General features: G+C 35.7%; 1 protein-coding gene across 2 annotated transcripts in view; it reads right to left on the reverse strand.

Annotated features, from left to right (window-relative positions):
- The window catches only part of ebo (ellipsoid body open), a 63943-nt gene that overhangs the window by 15440 nt on the left and 32478 nt on the right, over positions 1-16025 (reverse strand). For both annotated transcript variants that reach the window (XM_069838838.1, XM_069838839.1), the window contains exons 13-16: positions 14296-14578; positions 8956-9231; positions 3650-3816; positions 882-1044 (exon numbers count right to left, since the gene is read on the reverse strand). In XM_069838838.1, coding sequence (XP_069694939.1) covers positions 882-1044; positions 3650-3816; positions 8956-9231; positions 14296-14578 — 889 coding nt within the window. The remainder of the gene's footprint in view (positions 1-881; positions 1045-3649; positions 3817-8955; positions 9232-14295; positions 14579-16025) is intronic.

Below are 16025 nucleotides of genomic sequence, written 5' to 3' on the forward strand. Positions count from 1 at the left end.
ACACTCGGGAGGAAATTAAACGCAGAATAAATGTGGGAAATGCCTGTTATTATTCAGATGAGAAGCTCTTATCATCCAGTCTGCTGTCAAAAAATCTGAAAGTTAGAATTTATAAAACAGTTATATTACCGGTTGTTCTGTATGTCTGTGAAACTTGGACTCTCACTTTGAGATAGGAGCAGAGATGAAGGGTGTTTGAGAATAAGGTTCTTAGGAAAATATTTGGGGCTAAGAGGGATGAAGTTACAGGAGAATGGAGGAAGTTATACAACACAGAACTGCACGCATTGTATTCTTTACCTGACATAATTAGGAACATAAAATGCAGACATTTGAGATGGGCAGGGCATGTAGCACGTATGGGCGAATCCAGAAATGCATATAGAGTGTTAGTTGGGAGGCCGGAGGGAAAAATACCTTTGGGGAGGCCAAGACGTAGATGGGAAGATAATATTAAAATGGATTTGTGGGAGGTGGGATATGATGATAGAGACTGGATTAATCTTGCTCGGGATAGGGACCAATGGCGGGCTTATGTGAGGGCGGCAATGAACCTCCGGGTTCCTTAAAAGCCATAAGTAAGTATTAATAATTAATTTGTTGTCAAAAATGGACATGAAATTGCGAATGACAAGTGCACGAAAGACCAGAAAACACGAATTCACAATGGATGTTTCCATCAGCAGTTCCCCCATCATATCTTGTAGCATAAATTCAACTTAAGTTTAAGTTTGAGTCTGAGTGTTTGTCAAATATAATATGAAAGGTGCGTACCATAATCACATTAATATGGTAACTCAAATAACACATTAACTGCTGCAAGTTCAGTGCAGCAGGACGATTCTTAGTAGTTTAACAATGGAAGGGTGTAGAATACATACCAGCGGATAAACATGATCGAGGCAAAGTGAAATGGTGCTTGGCACAAAACGTTTGAACGACGCACTTGGCTCTGTCATCACGAGCTGCAGCAGCTGCAGAAACCTCTCCACAACACGCGTGCCTGCTCCACCTTCTTGTCCCAACGACTCTGCCAGGTGCTCTCTGCAAACGTGAACGATTGAAGAGTGTGATAGTAGCCAACAAAAGCAAATTTGTGCGAGATCGTGCGTATTTGCTTGCTTTCTGCACACAAAAAATACGCGGTAAGTGTGAAATACCACATTCAGTATTCCCAATGTAACACACATAACAATTTCCCTCTTCTTACCGCTTAAGAGTCATATTCATTTTGCTGCTTTAGGCTTTTAACATATTATTTTTAGAGACATTCAATATAGTAATAATTATAAATTGGAAACTTACCACTGCAATTTCACCTAAATTGCACTGTTAATTATTGTTTTTAAATATTTGCAAAAATTAAGTAAAGTCTACAACTCCACAAAAGTTACTGCATTTGTAATGCAAGTAACATTAAGGAAGCCGTGAAAAAATCAACAAGATTCCAGACTCATCATAGACTGGGGGAAAAAAAGACAAACGTATATCACGGCCTGCTGGAGTATAGTAAACACAGAAAACATTTTATAGGAACAATGTTGAAGATAGATATATTTGTTTTCCAAAGTTGCCGTCATTGAACAGAAACCAAGATGGAGATTTCATTGCAACTAATTAGAAATTCGTCTTTCAGGTATGTAATAAACGATCTTCGCACAAAATAATGTACGATACACGAGCGGTATGTTTGTTTTCATGTTCTCGGAAATTAAAAAAGCTCAACTGCGTTTCGCGTTTTCAATCTTTTCCTCGAACATGAAAATGTCAACATACCACTCTTGTAACGCATATTACTATTCTAGGGGTTCTACATTTTTTACCAACATGCTGCTCAGTTTCATGTAATGTTACTTGTAGAATAACATGAACTGGTAGATGAAATACAGTATCTAACACAGCACTGGTAGTAGTTTTATGATTATGAAGAAACTGAAGGAAAAAGTCACCATAACCTACTTGCAAGAATGATATGCATCTTCTAAGCATGATTCCGGAAATATAATTTTTAATGTCCTGCTCTTTTCCTTAACAAAATGTTCTATAATATTTGTCAAATAATTAATGCACTTACAGTGAATTACATCCTTCAGACGAATTTCTCTTGCAGTACACAAAACAGATAATATTATGTAGCTTTTACTCTAATTTCTTGGCTTAAAAATCGATAATATGTTAAACTGGAAAAATCATATTAAAGAAATTACCCCCAAACTAAATTCAGCTTGTTTTGCTATTAGAACTATGCAAAAGATAGTAAATATCAATACCTTAAAAACAATATACTTTGCATACTTCCACTCGGTAATGAGTTTTGGAATAATATACTGGGGAAATTCCACAGATAGTAACAATATATTTCTATTACAAAAAAAGAGTAATTAGAATAATAGTAGGTGCCAAATCTAGGGAATCGTGTAGGACTATTTTAAAAAAACTACAAATAATGCCTGTGGCTTGTCAGTATATCTTTTCATTAATAATCTTCCTCGTATGTAATCGTGAAAACTTTGTAACTAATTCAACAGTTCATAGCATAAATACACGTCAAAAAATGACTTTCATACTCCATCAGCAAATCTATCGTGCTATCAAAAAGCAGTGTGTTATATTGCAGTAAAAATTTTAATAGCCTCCCTACGGATATAAAAAATGAAACTCAAAACATAAAATTATTTAGGGCCAAATTAAAGAAGTACCTAATTTCTCACGCCTTCTATTCTGTAGGTGAATTCATGACATTCAATAATACTTCATGAAATTGGTACTAAAACTTTGTGTTGTACTAGTAGACTATATTGTAAATCTCGTCTGTATATATTTCATCTAGACCGTGAAATATAAATTAAGACTTTATAATAGTATTAAGTTTTTTGACTTGTTCCATATTCTAGCTGTAAAGCAATGTATGAATACCATGGAATGTTAATAAATACAATACAATACAAAATATTAAATTTACGCACTAATGCAAGTTATATGTATAATCTTTCAGACAGTATATTGTATCACTTAACACTCTTCAATTTACAAAAGTGTACTTGAACATTTTCATATTCTTCAACCAAATGATTTAGTTATAGATAACAAACCCGAGTTTATATTCAGATTAATAATCAAGTTCCCAGCTTGTCAATTTAGAATTTAGGGTTATAAAATAATTTACATATTAAAAAAAATAACAAAGATAATTTATGTGAAATAGAAATTAATTCCCATGGAAGTCACACAATTGTTGAAAATCTTTGTGTAAATTTTAGACAGAATTCATCACATTTAGATGAAACTGTTTATTTCAACAGACAACAATTTACACCCTCAAGTTCTTTACATACTCTGAATAAAAGATATCAATCTCTGTTGTTTAGTCTGTATTGTACAACTAAATAAAATTAAAGTATCAATTACATGAATAAATACAACATTTAAAATGCACATTTCTGACCAGAGAAAGTATATTTCTCTGCTTATGAAACAGTCCTTGTATGAGGATTAATTTTTTTAAGTAGATGCAAAACAAACATAATGCAAATCTCTTACTACCAACAGATATAAGACAGAAGAAAATTTATGAAAACATAAACCGAATTCTTCTAAGGGATAGTCTTTACGTAAATACATAATTATACATACTACATAAAATCTTTACCTCGTGAAGACATCCAGGAAGGTCTGAACAGTCTGTTCCGTAAATGCAGCCCCTAGCTGTTGTTGTAGTCCAGCGAACGCCGTGAGGAAGAAGTCCAAGATCATCTCACATATGTCAGGTGAGCGTACATACAGCGGGAACATGGACAGAGTCTGGTGCACATTCCCCTGTAAACATTCCATTTCAATCTACAATCCTTCCAGGTAAAACAAAATAAACTTATACCTATATACTTTCAGTTCCGACCTGTCTTTGGACAGATGACTAAACAACGACATGACATGATTACCTATCTTCCTAAGCATTCAATTAGGCACCCAAAGAATCGGATACAGCACATATGGTACTTCAGCAACTAGTCAAGAGGATATTATAAGAAAATAATGTGATGCAAAATGACAAGTTTCTTAAGCATTCCCGGTCAATTTGTCCACAGCTCTAAGTTCAATATACAGAAAGTCCACTATAAAAATGTCCACAACTAAAATGTCCAATCAAATAAGGCCACTAGTCAAATGTATAATATGCAGAAATGTCCGCAAAACAAAATGTTCAATGTATACGAGTAGAAATGTCCACAAATCAAAATGTCCAATATAGAGAAATGTATACAAGTCAAGATGTCCAATATATGGTATGTACAGAGACGATTATTAGGAAATAACGTTGCAAGGTGGTCATAGAACCAATAATTTAGTGGAAGTCTCTACTCTAAATTTAAAAAAACAGTTTCTGGACATCATGTCAGTGTAGGAAATGTGTTGTTGTTTTCTAATGCCAGGCATTTGACAATAAAGTCATTTGACCTCTTGCACTCCAATATTTTCGGCCACTGAAGCACAGATTTTGAGGTGTTCTGAATCCATTTCTTGGTTTGAGTTGCACAATGGGCAGTTAGGGGACTGATATATTCCAATTCTATGCAGGTGTTTGACCAAACAATCATGCCCTGTTGCCAATCTAAATGCAGCTACAGACGATTTTCGTGGTAAATCGGGAATTAACTGTGGATTATGATGCAGAGAGTTCCATTTTTTCCCTTCAGATTGTGTTATCAAATTTTGTTTGTTGAAGTCTAAGTATGTAGATTTAATAAATCTCTTCACAGAGTAATACGTAGATTTAGTAACAGGTCTGTAAGTAGCAGTGCTGCCCTTCTTTGCTAAAGCATCCGCATTCTGGTTTCCCAGGATTCCACAATGGGATGGTATCCATTGGAATACAATTCTTTTATTGAGTGATATTAATTGAGAGAGCATTTTAGTTATTTCTGCTGTTTGAGTTGAAGGTGTGTGTTTAGAGACTATTGATAGAACAGCTGCTTTGGAGTCTGAAAGTATAACTGCATTCCTAAATTTATTGATGGCATAGAAGATTCCTGAGGCTTTCACTTACTGCAATGATTTCTCCATCAAAACTTGTTGTTCCATATCCAAGCAATGTATAAAGTGAGAAGAGACAGCACGTAACACCTGCACCTGCACCTATTTCTCTGGAGATCAAGGATCCATCGGTGTATAAATGAAGCCAGTTTTGTGGAGGGTACCTAATATTAATTGTCTCTAAAGACAATTGTTTCATTATTTCAGTGTTTACTTCTGATTTCAATATTTCCTCTGTTTGTGTAGGAAATATTCAAGAAGAGAATGAGACACAGAATACAGCACCATACTCCAAATTTACAATGACCACAGAAACTTAAGACACCCCCTACACAATAAATACATTACAAATCAATGACGAATTGAAGGGAGTGTATACCGATACAATCAATATAAGCACAATAGTAATGTGAAACAATATCTGCAGGAATTTTCGTATCATATGAAGCTGCATGCTGATCCCAGTGCAGAAGAAAATTAAAAAACAAAATTAATTACAGAATAACCTCCTTTTTGACTTCCTGGCAGTACTGCTTATAGTACACCCCAAGTATTTGAAGCTGTCCATTTGCTCTATTGCATCATTTAGAATTCGCACGTTTACCTTTATTTTTCTTCCGATAACCATGGTCTTCGTCTTGTTTGCATTATTTTCAACACATACTGCTCACAGCTGTCATTTAGCTCCAGTAGCCTATCCTTTGGTATCGTCTCCTCTCCTGCTATCAACACCATATCATCAGCAAATCTTATGAACTAGGCCTAACACCACTCCCAAGTTCTGAAAACAGTCCTTCACTAATGCTTTTGATTTCTTTTATGGTCTACTAAGATATAGGTCGCTGGTTGACTGAGTGGGGAATTCACAAATTCTCACTCGTTTTTATTTAGTTTTAGAGTGTTTGTATTGCGATTCGCCTCCATATCAATACGATCATTGTTTTATACACAAGAGTCCTTTGGTATCAATTTGTTTTCCATACTTGGTATGGGCATGAAGCTATACTGGAGCAGATCAGATCCGTGCGATGAATTTAGAGTGAGAAATTGAAGTGTTTTTCAGGAATGGAGTACACTACTGACACCACCTGTTGTTCGGCTATTGAGTTTGCTGTTGCTATGGATACTGTTATTAAATTCTCGTGTATATAAACTGGTATGTTTTCAGACTCACAAGGGGAGATTACGTTTTGAAAACACGATTGTTTGACGAAACCCATACCAAATTATAATCTTTAAAGCGTATTTTTGAATTTGCAGCTGGCTACGGACTGGAAGGTCGGGGGTTCGATCCCAGCTGGTGACAGGATTTTTCTCGTTGCCAAACTTTCAGAACGGCCCTGAGGTTCACTCAGCCTCCTATAAAATTGAGTACCGGGTCTTTCCCGGGGGTAAAAGGCGGTCGGAGCATGGTGCCGACCACACCACCTCATTCTAGTGCCGAGGTCATGGAAAGCATGGGGCTACCTTTACCTTTTACCTTTTATAGTGTAACTTCAGCTTACATTTCATTGTTAAATTATTAATTTATATTTGATAAATATTGTTCTGGACACTCATAATACAGTACATGTAACAACTCCGCACATTTTTGATACTGGACATTTAAGATAATAGCCATAGCCATATAATCACTGTGGACATATTTTATACTGGACATTTGATAACTAGGGACTTTTTTATACAGGACATTAATGATGACGGACTTTCTTATGGTGGACTATTTAACTGAGAATCTTCCTAATTGTCACGTAACAAAACACTAGATACTACTAACAAACTGTAACATGCAGTATATTACATTTACTGTCTTAAGGGGAGAGGATGGTATTTTTTGGTGAAAAATGAGTAAATAAAAAAAAAAAAATCCTTAAAATTCTCTGTGATAAGTGTGGAATACATAGCATAGCATTTTGTGGGTATTTTTGCACTTGTTGGGTGTTGAGACGCCATTTTTAAACTTCCTGCATTATGGATTTTTAAATCACTCGCTTTCTTTTATTGTTGTTTCCGGTAAATTAAATTTAAAAAAAAAAAATTTTTTTTCCTTTAAAATACTCTTCGATATGTGTGGAATGCATTGCATAACATTTTGTGGGTATTTGTGCCCCTACCAGATGTTGAGACGGCATTTTTAAACTTCCTGCGCTATGAATTTTTAAATCACATGCCACCTTTGATCGGTTTTCGGTAATTTCGTTTTTTTACTACATTGCCAAACAAAAATGGATATAATTTCTAAACTATTAAAGATACATTAGCCTACATGAAATTTAGAACACACATTATTTAGACTATTAGGAAACTTTTCTCTGTAACAGAATTTTGTTACTCGATTTCATTTAAAAAATACGTCCATTTGTTTGCAAAAAAAAAAAAAATATAAAAAGAAGTGTTATAAAATTTTAATTGCTTACTTTACAAACATAGGCACTAATATTAAAATTCTGTTACAGACAGTTTGTAGAGCATGCTTTTGCAAGTACATTGCAAAAAACTGGATAAATCTATCTTTAAAAATAGTTTAGATATATTGATTTTAGTAAAATCCTACATTGGGTATATTTTTTTTCAAATCTGGACCCCCAAATAATTTTTTTCAAAATATTTATAGTTGGTTGAGTTGCTACAGCTATGAGCTCTCTACATGGGCTATTCCATCTCAAATCGACCGAAATATAGAGAAAATTGACCTTACAATTTTTAAATACAATGAAACTTTTTCTGTCCGTAGACAACTATGATACAATGCTTTGTGCAAAGTTTGAGGCATCAGAAATTCATAGTGTTTAAATTTAAAATATTTTAATTTATCGTATTTTCATAAAATTAGCAACTTTAAACTGTTGTGGCTCTGAAACCCTTTCACCCAATGATCAAAATCATGGTTTATTTTGATGCTGAAAAGTTAAAGTTTATATTGACATATAAACAGATTTTCTTACTTTTTATGGAAATGGAGAAATTTACATTTTTCTTAATTAAGACACCTTTGCTCACTAAATAATATTTTTAAAATATATAGTTAGATTCCGCATTGAAAGTACAAATAAACACGTATTTTTTACTGGTGCAACGTTAATAAGAGAGTATTAAAAAATCAAATAAAGAAAATAAATAGTACGTGTGTGAGCTAACCAGCTGACTGTGAGGCGGGAGCTAGCCTAGGCAAGCAAGGCCAGGAGACAAACACGTGATGTTTCTTCTAGTAGCGCATAGCTGGGCTAGCTTTATCACAGGTTTTCATAAACACAGGAGTAAAATGACGCCTAATGCTCGCTTATCTTCATCTCTCGGCCAGTGCTTGCGATACTGCGCCGTTCAAGTCTAGGCATGTGAAAATAATATATTTAATACCCTCGAAACTTATTGCCGTGCCACTAAGTAAACAATGCCGAATCCCTCTTAATAATGCAAGGTTTTTTCTCAATATTTTTTTACATTTTTACAAATGGGCAAAAAGCCTAAAAGTAAGTAAAATTAGATTATCTGTCTCTCTATATACAATAAAAATAAGGATTACTTCTTAACATAACCTACTAAATGTCAGCTTCAAAATGAGCTCCCGTTCAATGTTCTGCAGTAAATGGTTCCAGAGTTCTGAACACTGAAAGAGGCTTGTTTTTCTAAAATACTCTAAATTTGTCGCTCAACAATACGAAAACAGTTTGACTTTCGATAGTATATTTTTCAAAATGCACTCTCCTCAGCACCTTGTATAAATAGGGAAAAAATTAGAGTCTAAAAAAAATGCGAGGTTTTTTACTGATCGATTTCATATGGAATAATATTTTAAACCAAATAGGAAAAAAGTTTTAAAAAATACCATCCTCTCCCCTTAAAAAATAATTACGTATTCATGGTTCATTAGTCTGTATAACACTTCTACTAGTTAACTCTTTCAACATAAAATGCACTGCTAACCTGTATCACAGAATATAAGAGTTTCTTGCTGTGGGAGTTCTCAGACTGCATGTGCTCCACCAAATCCCCGAGCAGCTTGAGGGTCGACGTGATGATGGGCCGAGCCTGGTGCTCCGCAGGCTGGGTGGTCAAGCGGCCCAGCCGCTGGAAGTCTGCCGTTAAAGACTCTGCTAGACTGGCCAGCAGCTTGTGTCGCAGGTCCCACAGCTGGTCTGACATGCCCGGGCTGGGCAGCAGCAACGTATTACAGAGCGCCAGCTGCACCAGGCGCTGTGCCTTCACAGAAAACAACATGGTTACATGAGCTGCAAGAGAAGACAAGACCCAAGTACCACGTACTGCTATGGTACTTCTCTTTATTATTGTGTGGTTGCAGAGAAAGATGCAACTTCCGGCATTTCTAGTAATAATAATGTGACGACAACGTGAGATTCGATCTCACGACCGACGGAGGAGAGGCTAAGTCGGCCGTGTTTTGGGCGGGTTGCGCACGCATCTGGTGCTTGGAGAGAGAAGAAAGGGGAAAGAGTGATCGCGGCGGAGAGGAGGGGTCCGGATTGTTCAAGTGCTTTCTCTGGAATGCTATCTGGACACGCGTCGAAAAATCGCGAACTCGAACTTTCCAGGCTACGTCGCTGTGGTTATAAAAGAAGAAACACGAGTGAACTCGGACAGTGTGATTCATGATTAGTTCAGTTCAGTCAGTCAGTAAGCCAGTCTTGTGTTGCAGTGAAGCCAGCTTCGAGACCAGAGCGCGACTTGAGTTGTGTCCGTAACTGTGGAGCCTGAAGCCCGGAGTTCGAGTGCAGTGGACCGCAGTTGGGGGACCTGAGTTCGAAGTTCAGTGGATCGTCTCTGAAGGTCTGGGGTTCGAGATTCTGTGAACGCGAGCGACTGAGCTGGAAAAACTAGCCAAGACAAACGAGCTGTGAACTGAGAACTGACAGTTCTGTGTTGTAAATAGTGCTTTGTGAATATTAGTTAAGATGAACAGTTCATTGTTGTTCGTAATAGTCCAAGTAAATTGTCATTGTCGTCTGTGGAGTGCAATAACGAACGCTGTGTGGCTGTGCAGAGAGCAAATCCCATTGTTGACGGGAGTGAAATTAAATTGTAGAGAGTGAAGAGTTATTGTTGAGATAATAAAACTACATTATTGTTGTTCAGTATAAAACGTTACAATAATAATAATAATAATAATAATAATAATAATAATAATAATGGCTTCATTTAACCTGGTAGAGTTAAGACCATAAGGCCTTCTCTTACACTCGACCAGGATTAAAATTTGCTTACACAGTTGAACATAAAACTGGATCAGAATTAAGTAATTACATACTGATACATAATGAGATCAAAAGAGGTAGTTACATAAAATTTACCTCATAAAATAAAAATAAACATAGTGAAATACATATTAATGTTGTTAGAATCAAATACGAATCACATAAAAACAGAAGCCGATAAGTCAATAAAAAAAAAAAATGTACACAGTAAAAATAAAAATAAACACATTAGTATACATATTAGTATTAGATTACAATTAAGTAGGATCCACATAATTAAACCAGAAACCGACAATTGAATAAAATGTACACAAAAAATAGATTAATAATAAAAACAACAACACAGTGGGATACATATTGGCGTTAAGTGATAAATAAACACGATTTAGATAATAAAAATAAGAAACAAAAAAAAATAAATAAAAATAAATACAGTGGAACACATTTGAACGGTACACGGGAAAAACTAACAATGTCCCATTTGCATTAAAGGTCAGATAGTGATCTATTTCAGTATATTACTGCAAAATTGATTGATGTTTCTACTTGAAATGAAGGAAATGATGAGCGTATACGAGGTTTTAATTCTCCTTTACCAATTTTGGTAAAAATAACACTAAACTTTCCAGTAATACATTGAATTAGATAATGACATCACCCTTAACAGCATTGTGACATTGTTTGTTTTTCCCGTGTACCCTTCATTTGCAACACGTTAGGTCTGGCAACTCATCATAAGATATTTTTTCTAATTTACATTTAAAGGAAATTAAAGTTCGGCAGCCCTTGACTTCAGGCGGCAGAGAATTCCAGTGACGAGAAGTAGCAACAGTGAAAGATGAAGAATAAAGAGATGATGTGTGGAGTGGTATTTCTAGCGTGTTATCATATTGTGAAGCATGTGGAATGTACAGAACCAAAGCACGACATTGCAACTATACAGCATTCTAACCCAATGAAAGGAAGGTGAATGGCAGGTAGATAAGCACGGAAGGAAAGTTAGGGAATCTATCTACGTGACAACATCGTATTCACTTCATGTGTGGTGCCAGAAAGGCAAGTGATGTATCTAGTTCTCATTGCTGAGGGATTTGGGAGAGCAGATGGAAGGGAGTTCAAAATAGTTATTTACCATATGAGTATCGTAAAGTTTCATATTACAACACGAGATTGAAAGCTATCAAATGAGACCTCAGGCTGGGTTTGATAACCAATAGAGTATTGTAATACAGTGAAACTTCCCTTAACGGACACTTCCCAATAGCGGACTCCTCTCAATAGCGGACATTTTAAAATTCCCCTGCAAAATAACATTGGCCCTTATGATAAAATTCTTCCAAATAGCGGACATTCTCAATAACAGACGCGGACACTGAAATGTATCTCCCAACAACAATTGAAACTTCCAAATAACGGACAGCATGAAAGATAAAAAAGAAAAAGGCGGTTGTTAATTAAACGGAACTCTAACGGAATTCTTTGCAACAATCATTATCGTGCATTTGAACGTTCTTGTACTTTATTGAAGGTAAGCAGCACAGTTGTTAGTTGTGATACTGTATGTGAGCAGTCCGTACTTTCTTAGTTTGTCAAGTTGAGTGTTCGGAAGTACAGTCACATTAAAAAGTCACAAAAACGTAAACGTTTGTCACTAAAAGAGAAAGTGAGAAGAAGAAATTAAGTGTTCGTGAGCTGGCCACAAAGTTTAATGTGAGAAAAACTCAGGTTAGTGAAATTTTGAAAAACAAGGATGTTATTTTAAAATCATACACTGAGAATGCAATTCTAGATTTCTTTGTGTAAGGTGAAGTGGTACAGTGACTGATATTTATTTCATTTACAAAATATTTACTGGTATGATTTCCCTCTGGATGAATATTGTAAACAATCTCACAATCTCACTGTCTACTGTACTGTACTGTAAAATATGGTGTTGAATATGTATGAGAAATTCTAATGTACTGTATACATACTAACGATTTTCTAAATAGCGGACACTTCTCAATAACGGACATTTAATTTTTCCCCAGCAATGTCCGCTATTGGGAAGTTTCACTCTATGAAGTTACAATAAGTATATCATACAACATTTTGTCCAGTTTTATAAAAAATTAATTTTTTTAATAAAACTAATTGTATTATTTTTATTAATTTTGAACATATCTTTTATGGAGAGGCAATTGTATTATTACTAGTTTCTTCCTGCAAGAGATGATTCATTTCTTTTATTAGTTTTGAACATGATAGGCTTTTGTTTATAACAAAAGAACAGCAGTACTAGGAGAAATAAACAAAAATTGTTAAAATGAGTTCAAACGAGGCTTGGGATATTGAAGAAAAGTACGAATATTTCCACTATTCGGGCTTCTGTAGCATTGTTGACTGCAAGAATTAATATAACAAATTGTGAACATATTGTTGCTGATGTTTATAACAAATATAATAAATAAAATCAATTCCATTTTATTTTATTTAATGTGTGGTTCACATTACGCAACCACTTAGGTAATAGCAGTATCATTACCTAACTAATTGCGTAATGGAAGTATCATTACCTAACTAGTTTTGTAATGAATGTGTTTACAACATTATTATTAGTGATGTAAAGTCCACATTACATAATGAAAGTGGATATGTTCCTTCCCTGCAAGAGCTTTAACCACTTCCCTGATTAACCCGAGTTAACTCAGGTTGCTAACTTGTGTCAAAATTTATTAACCCGAGTTAACTCGTTTGAGTCCCATTTTCGCTGCTAAGGATTATATCCCGAATATATACGTTTCCATTCTTTCATTAACCTTTTCCTCACTAGATAGCTACAAGAAGTTAGTGATATTGCTATATCTGGTGGTGTTTTTTGTACTTCTTCCTTGCAAGTGGAATTCTATGCTCATATAGCATTCACACACAGTAGTGAGTAGATGCTAGTTAGTTTTGGCGGTCTCTGTTTGTGTTTAGTGTTTTTTGTGCTGTTTTGTGTAAAGATGGATCAAGTTAGTGATTCCGAAACTTTTGATCAGGAATATAATCCTGTAGAAGATTAGGAAATGAAACATCGGTATCAGAAGACGAAGTTACAGGCCAACAAACAAATTCAGATCAGTTGATGTCGCGTCTTTTCGAAGTGGTTTAAATAGAAGACATCTGGCACCATTTCTTCTGCACCTCAGAGGTCCCCATTCCTTGATAACAATAATTCTCAATTTTTTTAATTATTCTTTAATAATGACCTCATCAACATTATATTCGAGGAGACGATTCGGCATGCTAGTAAGTGTTCACAGAATGCTGAAAATAATTCGTGGCGGCCTACTACAGACTCTGAAATACGTGTACTTTTGGGCATAGTGATACTGCAGAACATTATTCACAAACCTGAAGAACAGATGTACTGGTACAAATATTCAATGACTGCTACACCATTCTTCCCAAAACGCTCTCATATAGGAGAGCAGATACTACTGTCCGGAATGCAATATGCCACTGTGCATAATACCCTGCTTTCGAGTGTATCACATGACAAGCAACATTTAACACCTTGATAACAGCACTGGTATTGTACCTCATAAATTAATCCATAAAAAACATAAGTTGGTAAATAGTTGAGGAGAAAATCAAAGTGGGACAACTACCAGAGCTGGAATCAAGGTGCACGGGATAACTCGGGATAATAATTCAGGTATGAATGTATGCCTATTTCATAGTGATTTTTTAGGTATATAAGAAAATCAGTGATTCTGCAATATTAAATGACTTCTTTACGAAAATAAAAAAAAATGACATTTTTTTTTTTTTCACAAAACTGGTAAAATATATAGTAAGGGAAGAGGTTAAATATATATAGCTATCAACATTTCAAATAATTTCTATGAATATTGCATTCCCATTTCCATCATATTTACTCCCTTGTCCCTTTAGCTTTAGTAATGTAATGATCCTCACACAAGATGGATTAAGATTTTGTAATCAAATGATATAGTGAAGGAAATGAAGTGAGCTTCACAACATGATCAGATCTCTATGTCAACATGCCACAACTGCCAACTCTGCATACCTCAGGGAGTAGATAGGTCAGTGATGACGTCACGTGATACATGTCTCTGATTGGCTGAAGCTCCCATATCTGTGGAGGTCGAACAGTTCCAGTGAGAGTGACTAGAAGGTGAGCAGCTGAATGGCACAACTTGGAAGGTTCACCTCGCCTCATCAGAAGGGGCACTGAGGAGTTCACCATGTCTGACACCAAGTGGTCGTACAGGGTCTTCATCGTTGCCTCTGTGTGGAGCTGCGCCAGCCAGTGACACCAGGCTTTCAGAGCGGCCAGCACCTGGGCATGCCTGAAACACCAACAGTTGTTCCTGCCTATAATAACAAGACACAGCGGGCAAGAAATAATAAATATTTGATTCATCTCTGATTGAGGTTCTGGCTGAAGGAGGAACACATGTGTGGTAGGAAAATTACTTTCTCTTTATACAATATTGGCGACTTTGTGATATTTATATGAAATTAAGTATACCACTTTAAAGTAAATAATCATAAAATATGCATTTCTGGATTCGCCCATACGTGCTACATGCCCTGCCCATCTCAAACGTCTGGATTATATAAATCTCTAATGTTTTTATTCCTACTATTTGTTTCTACCTCATTCAGTTTTTCCTTCAAGTAATCTCTCTTTTTATTCCTAAGTGTACGACTTGCTTCCCGTCTTTCATTGAAATAATTATCTCTATTCTCCTCAACTGGATCCTGTAAGAATTACAATTTTGCTGTTAGTTGGGAGACCGGAGGGAAAAAGACCTTTAGGGAGGCCGAGACGTAGATGGGAGGATAATATTAAAATGGATTTGAGGGAGGTGGGATATGATGATAGAGACTGGATTAATCTTGCACAGGATAGGGACCGATGGCGGGCTTGTGTGAAGGCAGCAATAAACCTTCGGGTTCTTTAAAGCCATTTGTAAGTAAGTAAGTAATCATAAAATATACATTCAGTTAAAATCAATCAAACAGCATTAAAAAACACGTAATTAAAATCAATCTCTAAACATGTTTTGGGAAGTGCTATTCAATCATCAGTAGCATTGAAGCCGATTCAGCTATTGTACCCGCCAACTGACAAACCATAATATACCAACACATGGGCTATTTCATATGAAATCGATCAGTAAAAAACCTCGAATTTTTTATACTCTAATTTTTTCCTTATTTATACAAGGTCCTGACGAGAGTGCATTTGCAAAAATATAGCCTACTATCGAAAGTCAAACGGTTTTCGTATTGTTGAGCGACAAATTTAGCGTATTTTAGAAAAAACAAGCCTCTTTCAGCGCTCAGAACTCTGGAACCATTTACTGCAGAACATTGAACGGGAGCTCATTTTGAAGCTGACATTTGGTAGGTTATGATAAGAAGTAATCCTTATTTTTATTGTATATAGAGAGACAGATAATCTGATTTTACTTACTTTTAGGCCTTTTGCCCATTTGTAGAAATGTGAAAAAAATTGAGAAAAAACTTGCAGTATTAAGAGGGATTCGGCATTGTTTGCTTAGTGTCACGGCAATAAGTTTCGAGGGTATTAAATAAATTATTTTCACACGCTGAGACTTGAATGGCGCAGTACCGCATGCACTGGCCGAGAGCTGAAGATAAGCGAGCGTTGGGCGTCATTTTACTCCTGTGTTTATGAAAACTTGTGATAAAGCTAGCCCAGCTATGCGCTACTAGACGACACATCACGTGTTTGTCTCCTGGCCTTGCTTGTCTCGGCTAGCTCCC

The sequence above is a fragment of the Periplaneta americana genome, chromosome 11, assembly GCF_040183065.1.
Source record: "Periplaneta americana isolate PAMFEO1 chromosome 11, P.americana_PAMFEO1_priV1, whole genome shotgun sequence".
Classification (NCBI taxonomy): domain Eukaryota; kingdom Metazoa; phylum Arthropoda; class Insecta; order Blattodea; family Blattidae; genus Periplaneta; species Periplaneta americana.